The sequence below is a fragment of the Chiloscyllium plagiosum genome, chromosome 13, assembly GCF_004010195.1.
Source record: "Chiloscyllium plagiosum isolate BGI_BamShark_2017 chromosome 13, ASM401019v2, whole genome shotgun sequence".
Classification (NCBI taxonomy): domain Eukaryota; kingdom Metazoa; phylum Chordata; class Chondrichthyes; order Orectolobiformes; family Hemiscylliidae; genus Chiloscyllium; species Chiloscyllium plagiosum.
The window spans coordinates 75,162,990-75,188,243 of NC_057722.1; the positions used below are offsets into that span (position 1 = coordinate 75,162,990).

General features: G+C 40.7%; 1 protein-coding gene across 1 annotated transcript in view; it reads right to left on the bottom strand.

The window, feature by feature from the left end:
* The window catches only part of eif2a (eukaryotic translation initiation factor 2A), a 57,869-nt gene extending 32,640 nt beyond the window's left edge, over positions 1-25,229 (bottom strand). Inside the window, exons 1-4 of the mRNA XM_043702751.1 lie at positions 25,130-25,229; positions 5,159-5,228; positions 3,551-3,625; positions 2,122-2,240 (exon numbers count right to left, since the gene is read on the bottom strand). Of these exons, the coding sequence (XP_043558686.1) occupies positions 2,122-2,240; positions 3,551-3,625; positions 5,159-5,228; positions 25,130-25,157 (292 nt within the window). The 5' untranslated portion in view covers positions 25,158-25,229. The remainder of the gene's footprint in view (positions 1-2,121; positions 2,241-3,550; positions 3,626-5,158; positions 5,229-25,129) is intronic.
* Positions 25,230-25,254: the final 25 nt, after the last annotated feature.

Consider the following 25,254-nt stretch of genomic DNA (forward strand, 5'->3'; position numbering starts at 1 on the left):
CTTGAAAGGGTTCAGAAAAGATTTACAAGGATGTTGCCAGGGTTGGAGGATCTGAGCTATAGGGAGAGGCTGAACAGGCTGGGGCTGTTTTCCTTGGAGCATCGGAGGCTGAGGGGTGACCTTATAGAGGTTTACATAATTATGAGGTGCATAGATAGGATAAATAGGCAAAGTCTTTTCCCTGGGGTGGAGGAGTCCAGAACTAGAGGGCATAGGTTTAGGGTGAGAGGGGAAAGATATAAAAGAGACCTAAGGGGCAACTTTTTCACGCAGAGGATGGTACATGTATGGAATGAGCTGCCAGAGGATGTGGTGGAGGCTGGTACAATTGCAACATTTAAGAGGCATTTGGATGGGTATATGAATAGGAAGGGTTTGGAGGGATATGGGCCGGGTGCTGGCAGGTGGGACTAGATTGGGTTGGGATATCTGGTTGGCATGGATGGATTGGACTGAAGGGTCTGTTTCCATGTTGTACATCTCTATGACTATATGATTAATGATTTAAGAAAACTCGAACAGCAGTGATAAGTCTAATTTTCTTTGAGGCCGCATGGGCCTCTGAGGCCTGTGCATGGCAATGACTTCTGGAACTGAAGGTCGATGCTGAGATCGCCATGCCAACTGCCATGCATGAACCCTTGGAGAGGCCAGCTTTGAGAGGACGTTGCCCGATACCATTCACATTTTCCTGATGTTTCTACCGAAAGCTACAAGTAATAAACAGGAACAAACTGCATAATTCATTGGATCCTCATACAAAATAAGTCGAAAATAGCAAGAAATAATCATTTTGCTGCAAACAACGCTACTCGTATAAAATATCAAAGTTGAGAGCATTACCAAGTATATATTGATCAATTGCAATTAACATTTGTTTTTCCACTAAACGACCTTGACGAATAACATTGGATTTCACAATAAGATAGTCTGCAATGTACATGCGATAGGCAGGTTGCCATCTGGCCATAAAAATTTGCAAATGTAACTTATTAGTTTTTGAGGCGGATACTTCACAAAATCACAGAAAAAATTACAGTACAGAAGGTCGCTCAGCCCATCATATCTGCACCAGCTCAGTGAATGAGCAATTCATTTCATGCTATGCTCCTGGCTTCTCCCCATAACTCTGTATACTTGTCCTTTTCAGATAACAGTTTAATTTTCTTCTGAATGTTTCAATTGAACCTGAACAAACCACATTTTAAGGCAGCGTATTCCAGCCTTAAATAAAAATATGCGATATAGTTACCCTGGTGTGGAGAGATTTTTGCAGTTTGTATTATGAAAATACAACATACTTATTTTAGACTCACATTCTTGTTAATAATCTATTCCTTCACGGGTTTGATTGCATGTGTAGCATACCCACCATATCTTACTTAACTGGTAATGAATCACTTGCAAACTTTGATGGGGAGTTTTGTTCTTTCACATGAAATGGATGTCATTGACAAGGTCAGCATTTGTTGTCCATTCCTAATTTCCTTGAACTGAGTGGTTTGTTTGGTGATTTTAGAGGGTCGTTAATAAACCACACTGCAGTGAGTAAAAGCTACATCATTAAGTATTTTCAAGGCTGAGACAGGCATACTTTTAATCTGTGAGGAAATCAAGGGGTGGGGGGAAAAGGCAGGAAAGTGATGTTGACAATCAGATCAGCCATGAACCATAAATGGTGGAGCATGCACAATGGGCTGAATGGCCTACTTCTGCTACATCTTATGGTTTCATCATTGCTGGAAACATCATATTAAAGTGGAAAACCATGATCTGTTCATACCAAGACATATACCATTTGACTGGAATTTGTGTTTGCAAGCCTCCATAGTTTGCACTTATGTGACTAATGAAAACAAAAAGGTTGGACAGCAATGGCTATCATCTGGCAGCCCCCTGTCACTTGATGGAAAATCCTGGCTTGTTATTTTCTCTGCAACAAGTCAGACATCGCATGGGACAGTCATATTTTAACAAAATAAATACTGTCACACTGACATTTCCTCGAACCAAACACAACCCACCTCTCGTCTTTTTAAGCAGTCTCATGAAAAGAATCATTGATGTAAGAACAAAGGACAAAGTGGTGAACAAGGAATTACTCTACACTGAGTTACTCACTCATGTAAGGTTGCCACGTTGTCAAGACATTGCTTTGAGGAGAGAATTCCAGCAAAGTCACTCTAGGTAGGTCAAGTGTGTGTAATAACCGACTGTCTCGGGTATTCACAATATTTACACTAGAGAGAAAGAGGATAAATTATTCAAACAAAAGCTTATCACAAGTGGTTGCATAATAGTCAATACAACATGATAGCTAAAAAGGAAAGGGTTGATTAACTGGCTGTGAGCAGCATGTTGAAAAATATAGATCAAATAGCGACATGCATACAGGGACTGGTGTATTCATTCATCTAATGTTATCCTGTCTATCAAAGTTTACCTTCCGTCAAGACCACATCTTTTTACTTTACTTTAATAGTGGACTGAACTGGGAAGATGACTGTTCTACAGAAAAATATTGAGGACAGAATTGTTGTACTTTCAAAAAAAACAAGTTATTAAAGCTCCTCTGTTTTGTTCAAGCAGTGATATAAGACATTTGTACATGAGCTGGCTTTGGGGTTAAAGTGGGTGTCTGTACTAAGTGAAATTCAGCAAACAACACATTGATAATTGGTTTGTGGAGTTGTCACCAGTTGTGACAATAACTATCTGTTTGTCTCCTAGGTAGCTGAATGGCTTAGTTAGTATGAATGATACTAGCCTTTGGACCACTGAAAGGACAGATAGTGTGTTTTTCTCACTCCAGTAAAACACCTAAATCATGAAGAAATCCAGTTTACTGCCTTCTACCAGTTGCTGTAAGCTGTTGCTTTTAACCAATAAATCAAAGAGTTCATAATTTACGAATCAGCTGCTCTATGCCTCCTGTGAAGAAGAGAGAGGACTTGAAGGAAAAGATCAGAGAACTGAAGGAATTAAAAGGAATACTCCTTCAAATCAGGAAGTCTGCCATTATTAAGCAGTTTCTCCAGTATTTTTTTCCCCGTACCCATGTCTGTGTGTACATGTGTGGAGGGGGTTTTAGAAGTGGGTTCAGAATTTAGTCAGTGCTTACCTGTGATTAGAATCTAATTATTTATAATTATTAATGGTTCTTGTTAAATGCAGAAACCTGATCGTGTTTTATGTTAACCTAGTCTATCCAACACCGATAAAGTGAGGATTTTGTACACTTTTGTAAAGTTTTGAACTTTTGTGACAATTTGGGAATATCAGGTCTTGATTTTCAGTGCACTACCCCAGTGAAGTGTGAAATTCCTTACGTTCTTTTGCTCATTTGTACATCAACACACCACCTTAAAAGATGGTGGCATGAGCAAGCAGCTAAATGAAAAAATGAAACTTTTCAGCAGTCTAAGGTCCAACAGTGGACTGATTTTGTTTTTGGTGGGACTACAACCTGGTTAAAGATGGAACCTTAAAGTATGTGATTCATTTTACATGTAGAAGGCTCAATGACAAGAAATTGGAGATTGCTACTGACTTTTCACCATTACACCAAGCAAACAGAGAACCATCATTGCTGAAAGTGAAGCCTTTGCAATTTTTGCTGTCTTCTCTGCAAAACACAAAATGGAAAGCACATGATTAATAGAAGGATTAGAAAAATAATGCATTGAAAATATTCTCTTACGTTTCTCTGCAGAAAATCAACTTTCCCCAAGTAAATTCATGAAAATATTGACATAGTGCACATTTAGGGTGGCATGGTGGCTCATTGGTTAGCGCTGTTGCCTCACAGCACCAAGGGCTCAGGTTCAATTCTCAGGTGACTGCCTGTATGTGCATGGGTTTTCTCCCGCAGTCCAAAGATGTGCAGGATAGGTGGGTTGCCCATGTTGCACAGTGATGTGTAGGTTAGGTAGATTAGCCACTGGAAATATGGGTAAAAGGGAGGAGGGGTGGGTTTATCAGGGATGCTCTTTGGAGGGTCAGTGTGGACTCAATGGGCCAAATGGCATGGTTCCACACTGTAGTAGGGATGCTATGATTTAAATGACACAAAATCCAATGAAGCAAAATCCATTAGGTTATGCAGGATTTCCTGTTGGTAAGATGATAAACAATCGATACAATTCAAACTTATTTTAATTCTAGTTTCCTCATGATTAAAAGCATTCTCTTTGTGTAAAGGGAGTGGGCAACTCTCCATAGTGTCCGTAAGTTTCTGGCTGATGGAGTAGAGACACAGATGGTCGATGAATGGATCTTTGCCAATCTTCCTGCTCCACTTTCAACTTCAACCATTTTACTTGGGGCTGCTTTAATGTTGGTCAGTCACCCACCCCTCTTCCAATTCTACTGTTTATAAATCTCTAACAGCCACATGGGGTTCTGCAACTGGCCATGCTACAACTGGGCTAAACAGCTGACAAAGAGTGGCACAGAACAAATCAACCTCTGGACCTCTTTACTTAGGCAGAAATACATGACTTCTGGTCTTGGCCCCAATGCATGACCCCATCATTCTGAGGAATTTTGACTTAGGACCGCAGATGTAATTCCCATGTCCTCTCATTTTATGCTAAAGCACAATGGTTCATTAACCAGCTGTGTCAGTGGGCATAGCTTCAGCTTCTAAACATAGACAGACTTGTATTTATAGATTTTCATATTTTCTCATTTGCAAAGGATATCCCAGATGGTTTTACAGCCAAATAAGTACTTCTAAAACGTTGCCATTGTTGTCATGCAGGAAATGGGTTACCCAATTTGCATGCAGCAGGCTCCTGCAAACAGCAATGTGACAATCACCTAGTAATGTGTTTTTATGGTCTTATTTAAGGGACAAATACTGATAAGAACACCATTGAGAACTACCCTGGTCTTTTCCAGAGTAAGTCCGTGGGAATCAAGGGGGCGACCTCGATTTAAAGACATAACCATCAACAGTGCTGTCCTGCTTCATCTGATTTTTGTGTGCAAGCCCTTGGAATAGGGGCGTGACCTCACAACCTGCTGACTCAGAATACGACCAACTGAGTCACAGTTAACACTGAAATGATTTTCTTGCTAGGATTTTCACCTAAATGTTGCGCCGCAATCAACACAAAAATCGCAAGTGCAATAAAAACAGCTGAATTTAAAATACCTTGTGAAAGAGCTATTTTCTGTATAAGTCGGAGGGCCGTCGAGCATATAGATTCCTTCCGAGCCTCGAACTGTAACACACAATTATATAGGTTCACTGTAAAAACATTTCACACTTCATTCAGAATATTATTGTTTCAATATACCAAAAGATGAAACTGACATTAAACATGGCTTCCAAGTTTGCTGATCACATATGTTTAGTCAGATCACATACAAGTCAGGAATTGTGTTACAGTTATCAACATGAAGTTCATTTATTGGGAGATTCAGAACAACACTATGTCATTCAAGCTCTGAAAAATGTTTATTTCAATATTCTATCTTCAGAATATTGCAACTCCTGGCAATTTTTTCTTCAGCAATGGCTTCCACTTAATCAACTGGTTTCAAACAAAAATAAAGGGATCAATTTACTAGATAGAACTCCTTACCTATTAAAATCTAAACAGAATAACATTCAACAAAGTTAAAACAACCCTCATCCTCACTGCAACCACCCCACTCCCTTCCCTTCCCCCCTCCTTCTCCATGCCCTTTGATGCCTTTAAAATCTAAAACTTTATCTATTTCTCGAGTTATTATCATTTATGTTTTCTTTCAGTTAACACTGAGAAATATTTGTCCAACGCCATGTGTGCAATCTGGTAACCAGGTCATCAGCCAGGCATTAAAAATTAGCAAACTGAAAATATCATTGTAAACAAGTTTTATTCTCAAATCCAGGAATAAATTTGTCCTCCAATCTTATGGGACATGATTAAATACAAAAAGAATATGCAAATTAAAGAATATTTACTACAAAAGGGAAAAGAAAAAGATATGTTTCTACTGCCACAATATCTTGAAGCATCTCAAAACAATTTATGGTTTTTGGATTGCAGTGAATGTTATCTTAATATAAAAGTACTGTCCTTGCAACATTTGATGACTACTCAACACTCTCCTCATCTCAGTGATTCCTCATAGTCCAGTGGAAGTGAAACATTTCAGACCAGAAGGTATTGTAAAACTGTTCAGCTTGTCCCAGTTATTGTTCACACATTGGTGTGTTCCAATGATACACCTTTCTTTAATTCTGGGATACCGCACTTAACCAATCACTCACTTCAACTATGTAGACACAACTGATCTCCGAGCTTAACAACAGGATTCAGAAGGGCAGAGTGTTGCCTCCTCAAAGCATATTCTTCCAGTTACCCCAGCCAAAGTACAAAGGCATCTTGGAGTGCTAGTACAGGATTCTCTAAAAGTTGACTTGCAGGTTGAGTCCGTGGTTAAGAAATCAAATGTAATATTGTCATTTATCTCAAGAGGGTTGGAATGTAAAAGTTGTGATGTGCTACTGAGACTTTATAAAGCTCTGGTTAGGCCCCAGTTTTAGGCCCTACACCTCAGGAAGGACATACTGGCACTGAAACATGTCCAGCGGAGATTCACACAGATGATCCCTGGAATGGTTGGCCTAACATACGATGAACAGCTGACGATCCTGGGATTGTATGCATTAGCGTTTAGAAGATTGACAGGGGATCTAATAGAAACTTACAAGATAATGCATGGCTTAGAAAGGGTGGACGCCGGGAAATTGTTTCCAAAAGGTGGGGATACTAGGACCCATGGACACAGCCTTAGAATTAGAGGGGATCAATTTAGAACGGAAATGAGGAGACATTTCTTCAGCCCGATAGCGGTGGGCCTCTGGAATTCATTGCCACGGAGCACAGTGGAGGCTGGGACGTTAACTGTCTTCAAGGCAGAGAGTGATAAATTATTCATCTTGCAAGGAACTAAGGGATACAGGGAGAGCGCGGGTAAGTAGCATTGAAATGCCCATCAGCCATGATTGAATGGCAGAGTGGGCTCGATGTGCTGAATGGCCTTACTTCCACTCCTATTTCTTATGGTCTTATCCCCAGATCATTTCATCTCCCACTGACTGTCGTTCTTTGAATATTCACGTAAACTGTTCAAACTCCAGGAAAAAGGAGGAAGGAGAGAAATCGTCCGAATATATGTGAGATAATCTTACACACCCAAATTTGACAGTGGTGTCTAATTAACAGAATCAATTCCCAGATCACTGAATATTTCAAGATATTACATATCATACCTTTTCAATTAGATATTTTTACTTGAAAGACTGTTGTTAGAATTGCAATCTTCACAACTGCACGACATATGCGACAAACTGAAGACAAGCTATTCCCTTAAAACTGCATTGTGGTTCTTTCCCAATCTTGTAATTGAGTTACACACTGCTAAGGTGGACTTCGCTGTACAGGCTGGCAAAATTGTTGATCACCAGACAGGACAAGAGAACCAGAGTGGAGTGTGTGGTGCTGGAAAAGCACAGCAGGTCAGGCAGTATCCGAGGAGCAGGAGAATCAACACTGCGGTCAAAAACCCTTCATCAGGGCAAGAGAACCAGGCAAGCAGTGCATGAATTCCCTGAGGTCCTGCTCAAGAATTGGTTGTTTAGTCTGGATTGTGTTGAGGGCGATAGTTCCTCAGGGAAGTTCAACATGTGTCATGCACATGGTATCACGCGTGGGCCAGCTGTACAGGAGGGAAGGAAAAGAAGTAGAAAAGCTGTAGAGAATGGAAAATCATTAGTGAGAGAAACAGACAGGTTCTTGTGTGGCCACTGACATGACTTTAGGATGATATGTTTGGCCACTTGGTGCCCGGGTCAAGGATGTCATTGAATGACCTGCAACATATTCTTCTGCAGGAAGGAGCAAAACCAGAGGATGTGGGTCACATTGATGCCAATTGCACAGATAGGAAGGGTAATGTATTCAGAACTCAGGAAGCCAGATAAAACATTAGCAAGCAAGATGTCACAAGTAATAATTTTTGTTTACTCCCAATATCAAACTAAGTGAATACAGAAATAGGAAGATAAGACAGATCAATGCGTGGTTGAAAGATGAAGGAGGGAGAGCTTTAAGTTCTGGGACTGTGGGACTGGTCCTGGGGGAGATGGTACCCATACAAGTGGGACAGTTAAAAAGAGCCAGGACTAAGTACCTGTGCAGTACTTTTTGCTAGTGCTGTTGAGGAGGCTGTAAACTAATTCTGTAGGGGTGCAGGAACCAGAAGAAAACATTAGAAAACAACACCAGAGTGCACAAAATACTGGGAGAGACAGACAGCACTAGAATAGAGAATAGCAATATGGTTAATAAAGAATACAGTAACCTAGGCTTTATTCATTGTGCCCTACATTAGAGAGCAGGGAAGTTATGCCAAACCCAGATCTCAGCTAAAGTTCACTCAATCCTCATTAACAAGCAAGGGATAGGGGAATAGATAACAACAATATGGATAATAATCCCATGTTCCATAAAGGACTGCGCAATCAGTTTACCGAGGCAAATTAGACAAGACAATGGGGAAAAAAAAGAGATGGGATCTGGGGTCGACCTCAGGATTACATGGATCTGCAGGTAGCAGTTCAGTGGATAATGAGAACTAAATATGACACACTTTAAGAAGGACACAAACACACTGGAGTACAGAACAGGTTGACGAGAATGATTCCTGGGGTGAGAAACATCAGTTTTGAAGATAGCGTGGAGAAATTAGGACTCTTTTCCTTGGAGAGGAGAAGGTTGAGATGAGATTTGATTGAAATTTTCAAAATCATAAGTGGCCCAGAATAGCAGATAAGGAGAAACTGTTCCCAGTCATGAAAAGAATTTTTCTTGCTCTTTTTGCAAATCATTTTAAATCTGTGCTTTCTCATTCTTGATCCTTTCATCAGTGGGAACAGTTTCTGATCTGAAAGGCATTACCTGAAAGTGTGGAGTAGTCAGATTCAACTAAGGTAGAGGGCATTAGATGAATATGCAGGCCTACGTGAAATGGGTGGGAGAATGGCACTATGCCATGCTGATTTGGAGAGCTAATGTAAACACTGTGGCCCAAATGGCTTCATTCTACTCCATAACAATTCAGCGATTCAGCATCTACAGTGCCAATCCCTTTAACAATTTAGTAAATTTCTACAAAATCGCAGCTTATATTTCTAAGCATCAGGGAATAAAAATTCAGTACCTAAATCAATCAAAGAAATCCTAGGGTTCAGTCTGGTGTGATGTCACTTTAAGAGGTTATTTTGTCCTGTTTTTGTTTTGAAGAGGGGTTGTAAGGCAGAGGTAGTGAGCTAGCTACTGAAAACCACTTGGATAAACAGCTTCGGAGGCCTTGGGTTTTTGTTAAACGCCGACCTGAATGCTCTTACAGGTCAGGATTTCTGAGCAGGATCAGAAGCTGTTAGGGTCTCAAAAGAGTTGGAAGTTTCAGTGAACATCTCTCAGCTGCTACTCTCTCTGAATTTTCTCTTGATGTATTTTACCTCCTCGATTGGAGAACTGCATTGAATATGCCTCTTTTGCCAAGTGATATGTTTATCGCATATTACTATATTGGACCAGTTAATTAGTAATAGCTACTGTATCTATTATTCTGTTAAGTTTCCAAGAGTTAAATTATTCTAAATTCTTCTTTCTTTAGTTGTGTTATTGCATCTACGACAAACACTTTATATGAAAATGAGTAAAAGCTAGGGTCTAGGCTACTTTCTTAAAATATTTTGAGGTGGTCTGGTCTGGTCCATAACACTGATGCTGCTGTACTCCCTCCACAGTAAATCCATCCCTCTTCCGACAAAGGCCTAGAAATGCATACAATACACTCAGTGCAGACTCACCAGTGTTCCATATAATTGAAGCTAATCTTCTTTACCACGTACTCAAATCTTCTTACAACAAAGGCTAACATACAGGTTTGCTGGACCTGCACATTTGTATTCAGTGACTTATCAACAAAAACATTTACATCCCTTTGGATATCAATACTTTCTAATTTCCCACAATTTAAGAAATACTCTGCGCTTTGGTTCCTCCCACCAAAGTGGATAACCTCACATTTATCCACATTCAGTTCCATATACCATGCTCTTGCCCACCAACCTCATGTGTGTGGGATGGGTATGAGTGTCTGTGAGACAGAGTGTGTATGTGTGTGAGTGTAAAGGGGTATAAGTTTGTGAGAGGGTGCACATGTGTGAGAGTGTGGAAGTGAACATGTGAGCGTATGAGAGAGGGTCTGCGTCTTTTCATGCTTCCTCCTCACAGCTCTCAAAACTTCATGGGGATGTATCATCTACTACTTGGAGAAATGCTCTTTCGCCCCCATATCCAAATCATTGCTTTACACTGGGAAAAGCAATGATTTTGGCACTTCTTCACTGGGCATAGTGAAAATGACGCATTTATTCCTACTGTCTGCTCTATGCCAGTTAATTACCCCTCAGTATATGACAGTATATTACCCCCAATCTCAAGCATTTTAATTTTGTTTACTATCCTCCTGTCAGGGACTTTAAGACTTATAAAACTTCCAAAATACATCACAGGTTCCTCCTTATCGACTCTGCTGGTAACATCCTTAAAAGACTCTATTAGGTTTGACAAAAGTAATTCTCTCTTCAAAAATTCATGTAATTCTGCCCACTCAAATACTAACATTCTCAATATACCTTAATCACATTTTAACATACAGTATTCTAACATTTTGAGTCTGATTAAAGTCAAGCTTGCCAGTCTTTTATTCACCGTTTTCTATCTTTTTCCTTTCTTAAACAGTGGGATTATTTTTGTTGCCTTTCAATCTGCAGACACCATTGCAGAATTAATAGTGTTTGAAAGATGATCAGGAATAGACCCATTATCTCTATCTACATCTCTGTCAACATTCCAGAGTGAAGATCATTGAATCTCAGGAAATTTGTCTACTTTCAGTCCCACTACTATTTTTTCTAACTGCACTTTTCTTTTACTAATTTTTTCACTTGCATATTCCCACTTGACTCTTGGATTTTAATTATTTCAGGGAGACTTGCGTCTTCCTCGAAGATAAAAATACAGCAATATTTACTTTCTCCACCAGCTACCTCTTACAAATTCTCCTGTCTCTGCCCTTATCTCTGTCATAAGGGTAAGCCTCTCATGCTTTCGAATAAAATTTGATCCAGTATAAGAAACAGAAGTAGGAGTAGGCCATTAAGCCCCTCTAGCCTTCCCCACCATATTATAAGATCAAGGCAGATCTGCCCCAGGCTCAATTCCCCTTTCACACCATCTCATGGCCCTCTACTCCTTGATATTTCAAAAATCTGTGTCCTCTTTTAAATACCTTCAATGATCTACCTTGCACAATTGCCTGGAGTAGAGAATGTGATTAATACACTGCAGTGTAATAGCGTAATCTCAATAAAAGGACACAAGGATTCATTTTCAACCATTCTGAGAAACTGACCTGAACTCCAAATTTCTGTATCTTTGTTTTATTTAACCTATTTAATTTTACTTAGTCCAAAGATGTGCACGTTAGGTGCATTAACCATGGATAATGTATGGTTAAAGGGACAGGGTATGGGGGTGGGTCTGGGTAGGATGCTCTTAGGAGGGTCGGCATGGACTCAGTGGACCAAATGGCCTGCTTCCACACAGCAGGGATTCTATAATTCGACTTAACCTATTTTTCGAAACAATCTCTAGAGCAGGTGGGACATGAACCCGGCCTCCTGGTCCAGGGTCCTTGGACACCCAATCCTCTGCTTCTTCCCTCATAAGCAGTTTTTAATTCATTTTGTTACTCTACCCCTAATCCTCCCCAAAGGTTGCCTGTCTGGTAATTTCACAAAGGTATTCTGAAACTTAATGTATATTGTATCCATTGCATTCTCACTATTCACTGCATTTTACTTTTGACAAAGCTGACTAAGTTATTGTTTGAAATAAGCACAAAAAAACTGTGATTTAGCCTGGACACCCTTTCAATAACAATTTGAAGTTTGTGGTTTAATAAAGGCAGATTAACAAGCTGATGAATGAAGCTAGAACAGCAAATGAAATTCAATTATCTGGAAATATCAGAACAAACGAATAAAAACTTCTAATGATACGTGAAAAGAAAGGATTTGTAAAAAACAAATGTGAGCCCATTACAGGCAGATAGAGAGAGAGAGAGAGAGAGTGTATAACAGGAACTAATAAAATGGCACTACTAATTATTAAACAGCGTGTCTATTTCACAACAGGTCAAACAGAAATAATTGAGATCCAACAGATTAGTCAGAATGAGTAACTGGAATAAATTATTACCAAAAAAAAACTGGATCAATTAATGGGTCTAAAATTTATAATTCACTGCAACCAAATAATCAACATTCTACACTGTTGAAAAAAGCAACAACAGGAATAGTGGATGCACTGGTGGTGGTCTTTTGAAATTCCAAAGATTCTAGAATGGTGCCTGCAGATTAGAAGATTGTAAACGGAAACCTACTATTTCAGGAAGAGAGAGAGAAAATGGGGAATGACAGACTTGCGAGTCTGCTGTCAGCGGTATTGAAATTACTAGAGTTGATTCGAATAATTGTGATAACTGGATACTTAGAGATTAATGATATGAATGCAAAACATCAACATGGATTTATGAAAGGCAAATCACATTTGACAAGCTTTTGAGGATATTACTCACATAGGATAAAGGAGGAACCCGTGCATGTTGGGTATTTAGATTCTTAGAAAGCTTCTGGTAGGGTCCCACACAGGAAGCCAGTGGATAAAATTAGAGCACATGTGTATGTGGTAATATATCGATATGGATTGAGGATTTGTCAATGGAAAAAAAACAGAGAGGACTAATAAATGGTTCATCTTCAGGTTGGCAGGCTGTGACTGCCGAGCATTACAAGGATCAGTGTTTGGGCCCCAGCTTTTCATGATTGATATCAATAATTTAGATATGGAGACGTTCTTTGTTATATGTGAGTTAGTGTCTGACAACACATCTGAATTTAAATACTGCTACATTTACTCATAGAGTTCTCCAGCCTGGAAAGAGACCCTTCGGTCCAATTTGTCTGTGCAGACCATGAGCCCAAACTAAACTCTTCCCAACTGCCTGCATTTGGCTCATTTCCCTCCAAACCTTTCCTATTCACAAACCTATCCAAATTTCTTTTAAACGTGGCTTTACCTGCATCCATCACTTCCTCTGGCAGTTCATTCCACACACTCTCCACTTCGCTCTGTGTAAAACATCACGCCTCATGTCCTTGTTAAAACTTTCTCCTCTCAGCTTAAAAATATGCTGTCTAGTTGTGAACTCCTTCACCCTAGGGAAAGATTCTTGTCATTTACCTTATCTGTGCTCCTCATGATTTATAAACTTTTATAAGGTCATCCCTCAACTTCCCATGCTCTAATGAAAAACACCCCAGCCTATTTTTAATAAATCAAACATTCCATTCCCAGCAACATCATGGTAAATCCAAATTTGCACTTGACACAAAACTAGGTAGGAATGTGGGTCGTGAGGACCGCATTAAAGGGCTTTTACAGGATTTTCACAGGCTGCATGATTGAGCAAGAACATGGCAGATGGAACATAATATGGATAAATTTGAGGTTTTCCATTTTTTAGTAGGGTAAATGGAGTTGTAGAATATTTCTTGAATTGTAAAAGATCAGCAAGTGTTGATGTCCAAAGGGATCTTATTTCTAAGTCACCAAAAAACAAAAGGCAGGTGTCTCAAGTGAGAATTTGTTTAGGGTATAAGCAGGCAGGGAAAGAATTAAGTTTGGAGTTTTGTGAAAGAAGAGGTTCAACTGAGCATGACTCAGATCAGATAAGAATTTACAGTTAACAATGGGGTACTGCAGGCAAGGGTTAACAAGGTGGAAAACCATTAATTATTTCGAGCCATTTAACAAGACGAGGTAGCATTCAGTATGTAATGTCAGTTAACAAGGTGAAAAGTATACATTATGTGAAACCAATTATTCATTGTGTAACACCAGATGGCTTAATCTTAATCGTTGATGCTCGCTGATTGGAATGGTCACCCAATCAATACGTATGTTGCCTTATCCGGATGCTCCTCCCCATAAAATGACTATATAGTTCATTGAAAAACTGCTGTCCAGAGAAGACTGTGAATTCATGTCTCTGTGCACATAGGCAATCGTTTTCTCTCCCTCCAGTGCCCAGAATAAAGATGAAGGAGGTAACACTATACTGCGTATGAGTGTTTTGCTGGGGGGCGCGACAACATAAGCACTTAGCAAATGTAATGATAGCCATTATCATAAATGGATTTGAGTACTACAGTAAAGATGTCTTGCTTCAACTATATAGGAGATTGATGAAATCGCAACTGGAGTACTGTGTGTAGCTTTGGATCCCTGACATAAGGAAGGATGTATTTGCCATCTCGGAAGTGCAATGGAGGTTCACCAGACTGAATTCGCAAGATGGTCAGACTGTCCTATGAAGAAGGATTGAGGAAATCAGCCTGCATTCTTGAGAGTTTTGAAGAATGAGAAGAATTCTCATGGAAAATTTTAAAAATTGTTCAGGATTGTATAGGTTAGATGCAAATTTCAGAATAAGGTGCAAGCCATTTAGTACTGAAATGAAAAGCAATTTCTTCACTCAGTTGTGGTGAACGAAAAGGATTTCTGTACCCAAGAGGCTGTACAAGTTCAATAACTGACTATATTCAAGACAAGAGATCAACAGCTTTCTTGATATTAAGATTATGAAGGGATAAGGGATAGCACAGTGCCTCAGTTATTAGTGCTGCTGCATCACAGTGCCAGGGATCTGAGTCTGATTCCAGCATTGGATGACTGTCTGTGTGGAGTTTGCACATTCTCCCAATGTCTACGTGGGTTTCCGCCAAGTGTTCTGGTTTCCTTCCACAGTGCAAAGATATTCAGGTTATGTGGATTGGCCATGGGAAATGGCCCCATAGTGTCCAGAGATGTGCAGGCTAGTAGTGGTGGTTGGGGAGGTTGTCATTCTAAATGTGGGGTTTTGGGAATGGGGTGGGAGTGTAGAATTGATAGGCCAAAAGGCCTCTTTCCAAACTGTAGAGAGTCCATGATCCTATGATATGGGACTGATGAAGGAATATAGCCTTGATAGAAATGGTTAACCGTGATTTAGAATAATGAAGTCAAGAGGCGATAGTCAAGAGCATACTTATCTACTTCTGCTCCTTTGTTACAAAGTGGAGGTCTTGAGGAGGAGTGGGTTACATTCCAGTTCAAGTCCCACTCTGGAAATTGATGGCCAAGAAAGGCATGATCATAATGTTGTCAAACAGGTTCACTATCAACTTGCAAATCCTTCTAACACAGATCAATGGCTAATGGTAAGAATGGGTGAAATTGCTGATCAGTCACATAATGGAATTAAATTAGCGCCCCAAATATCACAATTCATTGCTCGAGGCTACATCATGCAAAAATGCACATAGCTACAGCGATCGGAACTCCTTAGGGAGCTGGTTGGCTCAGCTGACTGGACCAAATTGATGCCAAAAGCATAGGGTTAAAAAGAGATTCCAGCTGGTATATGGTGATGTAGCATGAGACTCAAAAGAACTCATGAAGAACTTATATTGTGCCCTACTGGTGCAAAATATCCCAAGGTGCCTAGCTGGAATGAAACAAAGATTGATATTAAGTTGCATTTGGAAATATTACAATAAGTGGTTAAATACTTGATCAAAAAAGTATATTTTTACGAGGTATCTCAAAAGATGAAAGAGAAGCAAGATTTCAGGAGGGAGTGCCAGAGCTTGGGGTCTAGGCAACTGAACCAATAGTGAAGGAATTAAAAATCTGAGATCTGCTAGAGAGCAGAATTAGATGAGTGGAGGGATCTTAGGTTGTGGGGGCTGAAGAAGATTACAGAAAAGGGTGGGCAAGGCCATAGAGTGATATGAGAACTGTAAAATTTGACAGACCGAAAAACAATACAGGCCAATAAAAGCAGAAGCGAAAGATAAATGGTAACTTGATGTGAGTTAGAATATGGCCAGCAGAGTTGTGGACACACTCAACGTTTTGGGGGTAAAAACTGAGGGCAGCTAGCTGAGGAAGATTTAAATCCACCTCTGTTGCTTATTATTTGTTGTTATGGACCAGGCCAGGCCCCTCAAAATAGTTCAAGAAGGTAGCCCAGACCCGACCTTTGCCATTTGTTTTAGGCAGGCGTAGAGTGGATATTCCAGGAGAGAATCAGCTGGTCAAACTACTTAGTTTTAAACAAAATAGAATTTTTTTACAAGATTATTGAATGAAACACAAACAAAACAGATTACCAAATAACTTAACCTATCCGAAAACCCAATAGACTTTCCTAACATAATGATGCTGTTCCAAACACTTGCATCAACACCCCATGGCACAAAAGGTAAACTCAAACACAGGTTCTTACAGGATATAAATCAGAGAAAGAGTACCAGCCTGAACCTGCTTCATTGGGTCCAGCAGTTTTTCCTCACACTACTGCTAAAAACAAACCAAATCAGAGAGAAGCTGAACTGGGAGAATTGGCCACTCCCCTTTCATTGAACAAGGGTTTTTTTTAAACACTTGAACGCCTTCTGCCTGAGGCAGTCTCTATTAGCTATTATCAACTTGGCCCTAAAACCCATCACCTCCAGACTTTTCAGAATCTGTATCGTTTACGACCTCTCTGAAAAGAAAGCCAAGGACTGCATAACCTTGTCAAAGGTGCAGCTTCGTCACATTGTAAATTTAGTATATGATTGGAAGATCTAGCTCAAAGAAGTCAAAAACAGAGATAATGTACAAAACCTGGCTTAATTTTAATTTAGTGAATGAAGTCATTCACTGAAAATCACCTAAATGTGTCTATTCTGAATCAGTTTCTTTCAATTAGGTCGCTGCAAAATTCCAATGAATAAAAAAACTGCAAAGTCAATGTAACCACTTAACATTTTTTGTTTTAAGTGAGCAGCATTATAAAGCTCCTATCTCAAGAGTACAAAGAATTCAGTTTGAAAGTTGTTCAATATCATTCATGGCACATTTAGGCCAAGCAAGTGTTCACAGACAACACTATTTTTATCTCCTATACACCACAGGACATGTATCTTTTTTTCCCCAAAGTGCAGCTTTGTCTTGCAAAAGAATTATAGTCAGTCAAAGAAACTTAGAATGGCCAAATGAATGAAAATTTTTTCTTTGTATTAAGGATAGTGATTGTTTAAAAATGGATTAATTTCCTCCATTGAAATATTTCATGTTTATGTAGAGCCTTCACCAGAATTAATTGTACATGGCAGTAAACTACTCAGAGAGAGTTTGTCCTCTTCAAAATGAAACTGAAGCACCCCTTTGTTCCGATAATGTATTTTAGTTCAGTAATATTTTATGCAATTACATCAACATAATTCATTGCACATGAAGTGTTTTGAAACTTAAGACGTTTGACAAACTTCACTTCTGTGAATCTTTCATTTAAACTGTTGTACAAACTTTCATCTCAAAAATGCTTTTAACTGCATCTAAAGTGCTTACAATTTAATTTCTTTGCAAGTAAATCATAATAAATATTTTACATGTACTTTTGAATTATTATTTGACTTATTACCTGAATTTCAGACTTGAAAACATTACGTTGCGAAGGACAGGGATACCCACATTAAATCATTTTAACAATCGCCATGACTCATACTTAGATAGCAGAACTATGCCAAGGAACTTCAAATGGGAGGAATTACAAGAGATTCTGAGAGACTTTTGTAAAGGTTTTGACAAGGTTCTGCTTAGTAGACAAATTAGTAAAGTTAGATCCCGTGGGATTTAGATGAGCTTAACAGTTAGATTCACAGTAGGAGGCATAGGGTGGTGGTGGAAGGCTGTTTTTTCAGACTGGAGGCCTACAGGGATAGGTAATGGGTCCACATTTGTAGTCATTGATATAAATGATTTGGATGAGAATATAGGAAGCATGATTAGCAAGAGTGCGGTTGACACTAATATTGTTGGTTCAGTGGACAGTGAAGGAGGTTATCTAAGATTATAAAGACTTTCTAGCGATTGATACAACTGAGTGGCTTGCTAGGCCATTTCAGAGCGCAGTTCAGAGTCAACCACATTGCTGTGGCTCTGGACTCACAATACGTCAGACCAGGTAAGGATGGCAGATGTCCTTCCCTAAAGGACATTAGTGAACCAGATAGATTTTTTTGACAATTGACAATGGTTTCATGGTCATCAGTCAACTCTTAATTCCAGATTTTTAAAATTGAATTCAAATTCCACTATCTGCCATGGCAGGATTTGATCGCAGGTCCCTAGAACACTACTCTGGGTTTCTGGATTAATAGTCAAGGAATAATACCACTAGGCCATCGCCTCCCCATGGTGAAGGACAGGGTGACATCTGGGGGCTAGTGCCGCAGTTGGGAGAGCTGTCTCACAGACTAGTCAAGCAACAGCCTGACAGTCATTCTTACAGATAACACCCCAGACACCAGTATTACCATTCCTGGATATGTCCTGCCCCACCGGCATATCAGACCCAGCAGAGGTGGCGGCACAGTGGTATACAGTCAGGAGGGAGTTGCCCTGGGAGTCATTGATTGCAGACCCCCATGAAGTCTCATGGCATCAGGTTAAACACGAGCAAGGAAACCTCTTACTGGTTACCACGTACCGTCCTCCTCCGGCTGACGAATCAATACTCCTCCATGTTGAACAACACTTGGAGGAAGTACTGAGGGTGGCAAGGGTACAAAATGTACTCTGGGTGGGGGATTTCACTGTCCACCATCAAGAATGGCTCAGCAGCAGCATTACTGATTGAACTGGTTGGGTCTTAAAGGATATAACTGCTAGACATTGATACCAGTCTCCAGCCAATTCAATTCACTCCACGTGATACCAAGAAACGGCTGGAGGCACTGGATACTGCAAAGGCAATGGGCCTTGACAACATTCCAGCAACAGTACTGAAGACATGTGCTTCAGAACTTGTTGTTCCCCTAGCCAAGCTCTTCCAGTACAGTTACAATACTCGCACCTACCCGACAATGTGGAAAACTGCCCAGGTATGTCCTGTGCACAAAAAACAGGACAAATCCAACCTGGCCAATTGCCACCCGATGCGTCTACTCTCCATCATCAGTAAAGAGATGGATGGGGTCATCAACAGTGCTGTCAAGCAAATTCTGCTCAGCAACAAACTGCTCAGTGACGTCCAGTTTGGGTTTTGCCAGGGTCACTCAACTCCTGATCTCATGACAGCTTTGGTTCAAACATGGACAAAAGACCTGAATTCCAGAGGTGAGGTGAGAGTGACAACCCTTGGCATCAAGCTGCATTTGACTGAGTATGGTATCAAGAAGCCCCGGCAAAACTGGAGGCTAAACAGGGGGCAAAAACTCTGCTGGTTAGAGTCATACCTGGCATAAAGGAAGATGGTTGTGGTTGTGGAGGGTCAGTCATCTCAGCCCCAGGATGTGTCTGCAGGTGTCCCTCAGGGTAGTGCCCTCCGCCCAACAAACTTCAGCTGCTTCATCAACGACCTTCCCTATGTCATAAGGTCAGAGGTGGGGATGTTTGTCGATGATTGCACAGCATTCAGCACCATTCGCAACTCCTCAGATACTGAAGCAGTCCGTATTCAAATGCAACAAGATCTGGACAATATCCAGGCTTGGGCCAACAAGTGACAAGTAACACAATTGCCAGACAATAACCATCACCAATAAGAGATACTCTAATCACCTTGACATTCAACGGTAAGCTCATCCATAACCATCAACCCCACTGTCAACATCCTTGGGGTTACCACTGACGAGAAACTCAACTGGACTCACCACATAAACACAGTGGCTGCAAGAGCAAGTCAGAGACTAGAGATACTGTGACGAGTAACTCACCTCCTGATATCCCAAAGTCGATCCACCATCTACAAGGCACAAGTCAGGATTGTGATGGAACACTCCACATTTGCCTCGATGAGTGCAGCTCCAACAACACTGAAGAAGCTTGACATCATCCAGGACAAAGCAACATGCTTCATTGGCACCAAATCTACAAACATTCAATCCCTCTACCACCGGCGCTCAGTAGCAGCAGTGTGTACTATCCACAAGATGCACTGCAGAAATTCACCAAAGATCCTTAGACAGCACCTTCCAAACCCACGACCACTTCCACCTAGAAGGATAAGGGCAACAGGTACTTGGGAACACCATCACCTGCAAGTTCCCCTCCAAGCCATCCACTACCCAAACTTGGAAATATGTTCCTTCATAGTTATTGGATCAAAATCCCGGAACTCCCTTCCTACCGGCATTGTGGATCAACTCACAGCAAGGGGACTGCAGCGATTCAAGAAGGCAGCTCACCATCACCTTCTCAAGGGCAAATAGGGATGGGCTATCAATGCTGGCCAGCAAACAATGCCCAAGTCCCACAAATGAAGACAAAAAAGAGATTTTGATCAATTAGGTCAATGGGCTGAGTAGTGGCAAATGGAGTTTAATTTGGATAAATGTTAGGTATTGCATTCTGGTAAAACAAACAAGGGCAGGACTCATTCAATTAATAGGAGGTACCTGGGTGATGTTGTAGAACAGAGAGACAAAGGAGTTCGGGTACGTAAGTCTTTGAAATTTGCATTACAAGTAGCCAGGTGTTTAGCACATTTACCGACATTGCTTAGATCTTTGAGTATAGGAGTTGGGATGTCTTGTTGAGGTCGCACAGGATTTTGGTGTACAGTATCCAGTTCTGGTCGCCCAGTTATAGTAAGGGCATTATTAAATTGGACAGGGTTCAGAAAAGATTTACCAGGATGTTGCCGGAAATGGAGGGTGTGAATTATAAAAATTTGACTGGATAGGCTGGGACTTTATTCACTGGAGCATAACAGGTTGAGGGGTGACTTTACAGAGGTTTACACAACATGAGGAGAATAGATAAGGTGAATAGCAAGGGTCTTTTTCCCTAGGTGGGGGAATTCAAAACTAGGGGGTATATTTTTAAGGTGAGGAGAAAGATTTTAAAAAGACATGGGGGCAACTATTTCACACAGACAGTGGTTCGTGTGTGAAATAGCTTCCAGAGGAAGTGGTGGATGCAGGTACAGTTACAATGTTTAAAAGACAGTTGAATTAAGTTCATGAACAGGAAAGGCTTGGAGGGATATAGGCCAAATGGAGGCAAGTGAAACTAGTTTACTTTGGGAACATGGTGGGACTGAAGGATCTGGTTCCATGCTGTATGACTCTGTGAGATGATCTAAAGGAAAAGGGTGGATTTTAAGAAAGTGGGAGACAACTAAAGGGGTGATGAGGAGTTCCAGAGTGGCAGTCCAAGGTGGTTCAAATTTCTTTCATCACAATGAATATATACGTGCCATCATCATCTATGTGACAAATCTCAATAAGTAAGACTTATCTTATTTCCGGTTATACTGCATCTTGCCCAAATAGATGTGTTGTAAAAGGCCTACTTTCAAAGTTTAATGTAGCTTGCAGAGCTTTGCTGGACTCACCTGGGATTGACATTGACTCAATTTAAGACTGTCCTGCTCAGGAATCACTGATATGCAAACAAGAATTCAAAGTCTCAATTTACTGGAAAGAAAGACTATAAACTGTTTCATTACTTCTATGTCCAATGATCTGAAGGCATTAAGATATTTTCTCATCACAAAGCAACCAAAAACCAAACAAACCTAAGATACATTCCTCCTTCTGATAAAAAGGCCAACCAGTTGAATCTTTTCCTGTTTCTCCCTTTACAGATTGCTACCTAACCTAATCAACAAAGCTATCTATGTATGGAACTGCAGGAGATGGGTGAGATACTAAACAAGTATTTCACATCAGTATTTACTGTTGAGAAGGATATGGAATTTAGAGAACTTCGAGAAATAAAACTGATATTTTGAAAAGTGTCCATACTACAAGAGGAGGTAGTGGTGCTGGATGTCTTAAGATGCATAAAGATGGGATAAATCCCTGGGACCTGATCAGGCGTATCCCAGACCTTTATGGGAAGCTAGGGAAGTGATTGCTAGGTGCCTTGCTGAGTTATTTGTATCATCTGTAGCCAGGGTGAGGTGCCAGAAGACTGGAGGGCAGTAGTGTGGTGCTGCTATTTAAGAAGGGTGGTAAGGGAAAGCCAGGGAATTATAGAATGTTGAGCCTGATGTCAGTGGTGGGTAAGTTGTTGGAGGGGATTCTGAGGGACAGGATCTACACATACAGTAGAACCTCGATTGTCAAATGAAATGGGTGGGGAGTATTTTGTTCGAATAATTGATTGTTCAGATAATCGATGTAATCATAAACAAGCAGTAATTTATGAGTGCCGGTTATCCAGCAATGGATGCCATAATGTTGCTTAAGCAATAACTGATCTATCGTAAACAAGCGGTAATTTGAATGCCGGTTATTGGACATTTCTCAGTTTTCCGGCAATGCACACCATAATGCTGTTTAACTGATAACTGAATGCTGAGTGGCCTACTGCCGTTTTTATGGGACCTTGAGATCTCATTCAGATAATCTGAAATTCAGACAATTGATGTTCGGATAATTGAGGTTATACTGCATTTGGAAAGGCAAGGAATAATTAGGGATAGCCAACACGGCTTTTTGCGTGGGAAATTATGTCTCACTATCACGATTGAGTTTTTTGAAGAAATGACAAAAAAGGTTGACGAAGGCAGAGTGGTGGGCATTGTCTATATTGACTTCAGTAAGGTTCCGCATAGTAAAATTGTTAGCAAGGTTAGATCACATGGAATCCAGGAGAGCCTGCATTTGGATACAAAATTGGCTTTAAGGTAGGAGACACAGGGTCGTTTGTCGGACTGGAGACCTGTGACCAGCGGTGTGACACAAGGATCGGCGTATGTACAATGTTTTTTGTCATTAATATTAATGGTTTGAATTTGATTATAGCAGGATTGGTTAGTAAGTTTGCAGATGACACCGAAATTGGTGGTGTAGTGGACAGTGAAGAAGGTTATCTAAGAGTACAACAGGTCCTTGATCAGATGGGCCAATGGGCTGAGGAGTGGCAGATGGAGGTTAATTTAGAAAAATGGAATGTGCTGCATTTTGGAAAAGCAAACCAAGGCAGGACTTATACACTTAATGGTAGGGTTCTGGGGTGTATTGCTGAACAAAGAGACCTTGGCGTGCAGCTTCATAGTTCCTTGACAGGGTAGTGAAGGAGGTATTTGGTACGCTTGCCGTTATTAATCAATGCATTGAATATAGGTTTACAGGAACATGGGCCAAATGCTGGCAAATGGGAGTAGGTCAGATTGAGATATCTGTTCGGTGCAGACAGGTTGGACCAAAGGATCTGTTTCAATGAAGTATGGATCTATGACTCCAATTCCAGCATTGTTAGACCTGCTTTTTTCACTTCACAACTCATCTAGTTTTCTGCTGCGTTTCAAAGTTAGCAAACATCAAGCAAGTTATCCCTCATCACACCAACCCAACCTTTCTGGAAAGAAGCTGAAAATGTGTTGCTGGAAAAGGATTCCTGAAGAAGGGCTTATGCCCAAAACGTCGATTCTCCTGTTCCTTGGATGCTGCCTGACCTGCTGCGCTTTTCCAGTAACACATTTTCAGCTCTGATCTCCAGCATCTGCAGCCCTCACTTTCTCTCTCTGGAAAGAAGGCAAATGTCCAGCCAAATTTCAAGCCTTTAAATGAACATAAGATCCAAAGACAAAAAGTAGGTAACTCAAGTTTGTGGCTTTCTACTATTTAACACAAATATAGCAAATCTCATCCCAACCTGAACTCCACTCTCCTGCCCACTCCCCATATCCTTTTTATCCATTACTAAACAAAAATCTATCTATTGCCTCCTTAAATTTATTCAGAGTCCCAAAGGAGTGAATTCAACAGATTCATGATCCTTTGGGAAGAATTCCTCTTCATTTGTATTTTAAATCTACATAAAGCTAAATTTCTTAGCCATAAACTATGACCTCCGCAACTAATTACAAGCAGAGCCAAACACTGCGCTCTCAACTCAGATTCAATCTGACTACTTGGCAGACATTTGCAGGTACCCCAGCCCACTGCTGAATATCAATTAAGGCATCCAGCAGCCTGGGCTATCGCTCTGGAAACATGAGTTCAAATCCTAACATGGCAACTAATAATAAACCCCAGAACTGAAAACTGGCTCAGAAATGGAGACCTGGATATTAACACTGACATTTGTAAAATCTTATCTGATTGAAGAAAGGTCTTTCGTGAAAGAAATCTACAATTCTTACCGAGTCTGGCCTACATACAGCTCCATTCCCACAGCAATATGGCTCTTAACCGACCTCTGAAATGGTCAGAGACAACAGTCAGTTCAAGAGTGAGTAGCAATGGACAAAAATTGCTGGCCTTGTTAGCAGTTCTGGTCACCTCACTTTAGGAGATAATCTGATTACACATCTCAACCTGGTCACTCCAGTGTAAATTTCTTGAGCGGTGGGGGGAAAAGCGTTTCCTCTTTGTAGAGGGCTCAGTAACCAAAAGGTGCAGTTGTAAGGCAAGGAACAGAAAATAATTTGAGGTAAAGAGGGTCTGGGAATCCGAAAACCACTGCCTGAAAGAGTGGAGTAGAGACAAAAAAAAAAGCAGATGCTGGAATCCAAGGTAAACAAGCAGGAGGTTGGGAGAACACAGCGAGCCAGGCAGCATCAGGAGGTGGAGAAATCGACTTTCAGTGTAACCCTTCTTCAGGACTTGAAGAAGGCTTACACGCGGAACGGTGACTTCACCACCCCCTAAAAGGGTGATCGAGGCAATAACTCTCAAGGCATTTAAGTAGCATTTAGATGAACGGTACAGCAGACAAGGCTGAGAAGTGAAAAATGGGACCAGAATGGATGGAGACTGGAGGGACAGCGTTGACACGATCGGCAGAATGGCCTCCTTCCGTACGGTACGAAAAAGAAATGCCGATCTCTACAAAATCGCGTGCAAATATATTTAATTCTTATCAATGCCAGGACCACCGACAATGAATAAATTGTGTTAAGAAGGGAGAGGTAGCCTTGCTCCATTTTAATAAAACCGTGCACCGACCTGCCAGCAGCGGCGTGGACTGCGCCATCTTCAACCGGAAGTGTCATCACAGGCCACGCCCCCTGGCCGGATCCACAATCCGCTCCAGAACGCACGCCTCCGTTCTCCACGGAGACGGACCCCGC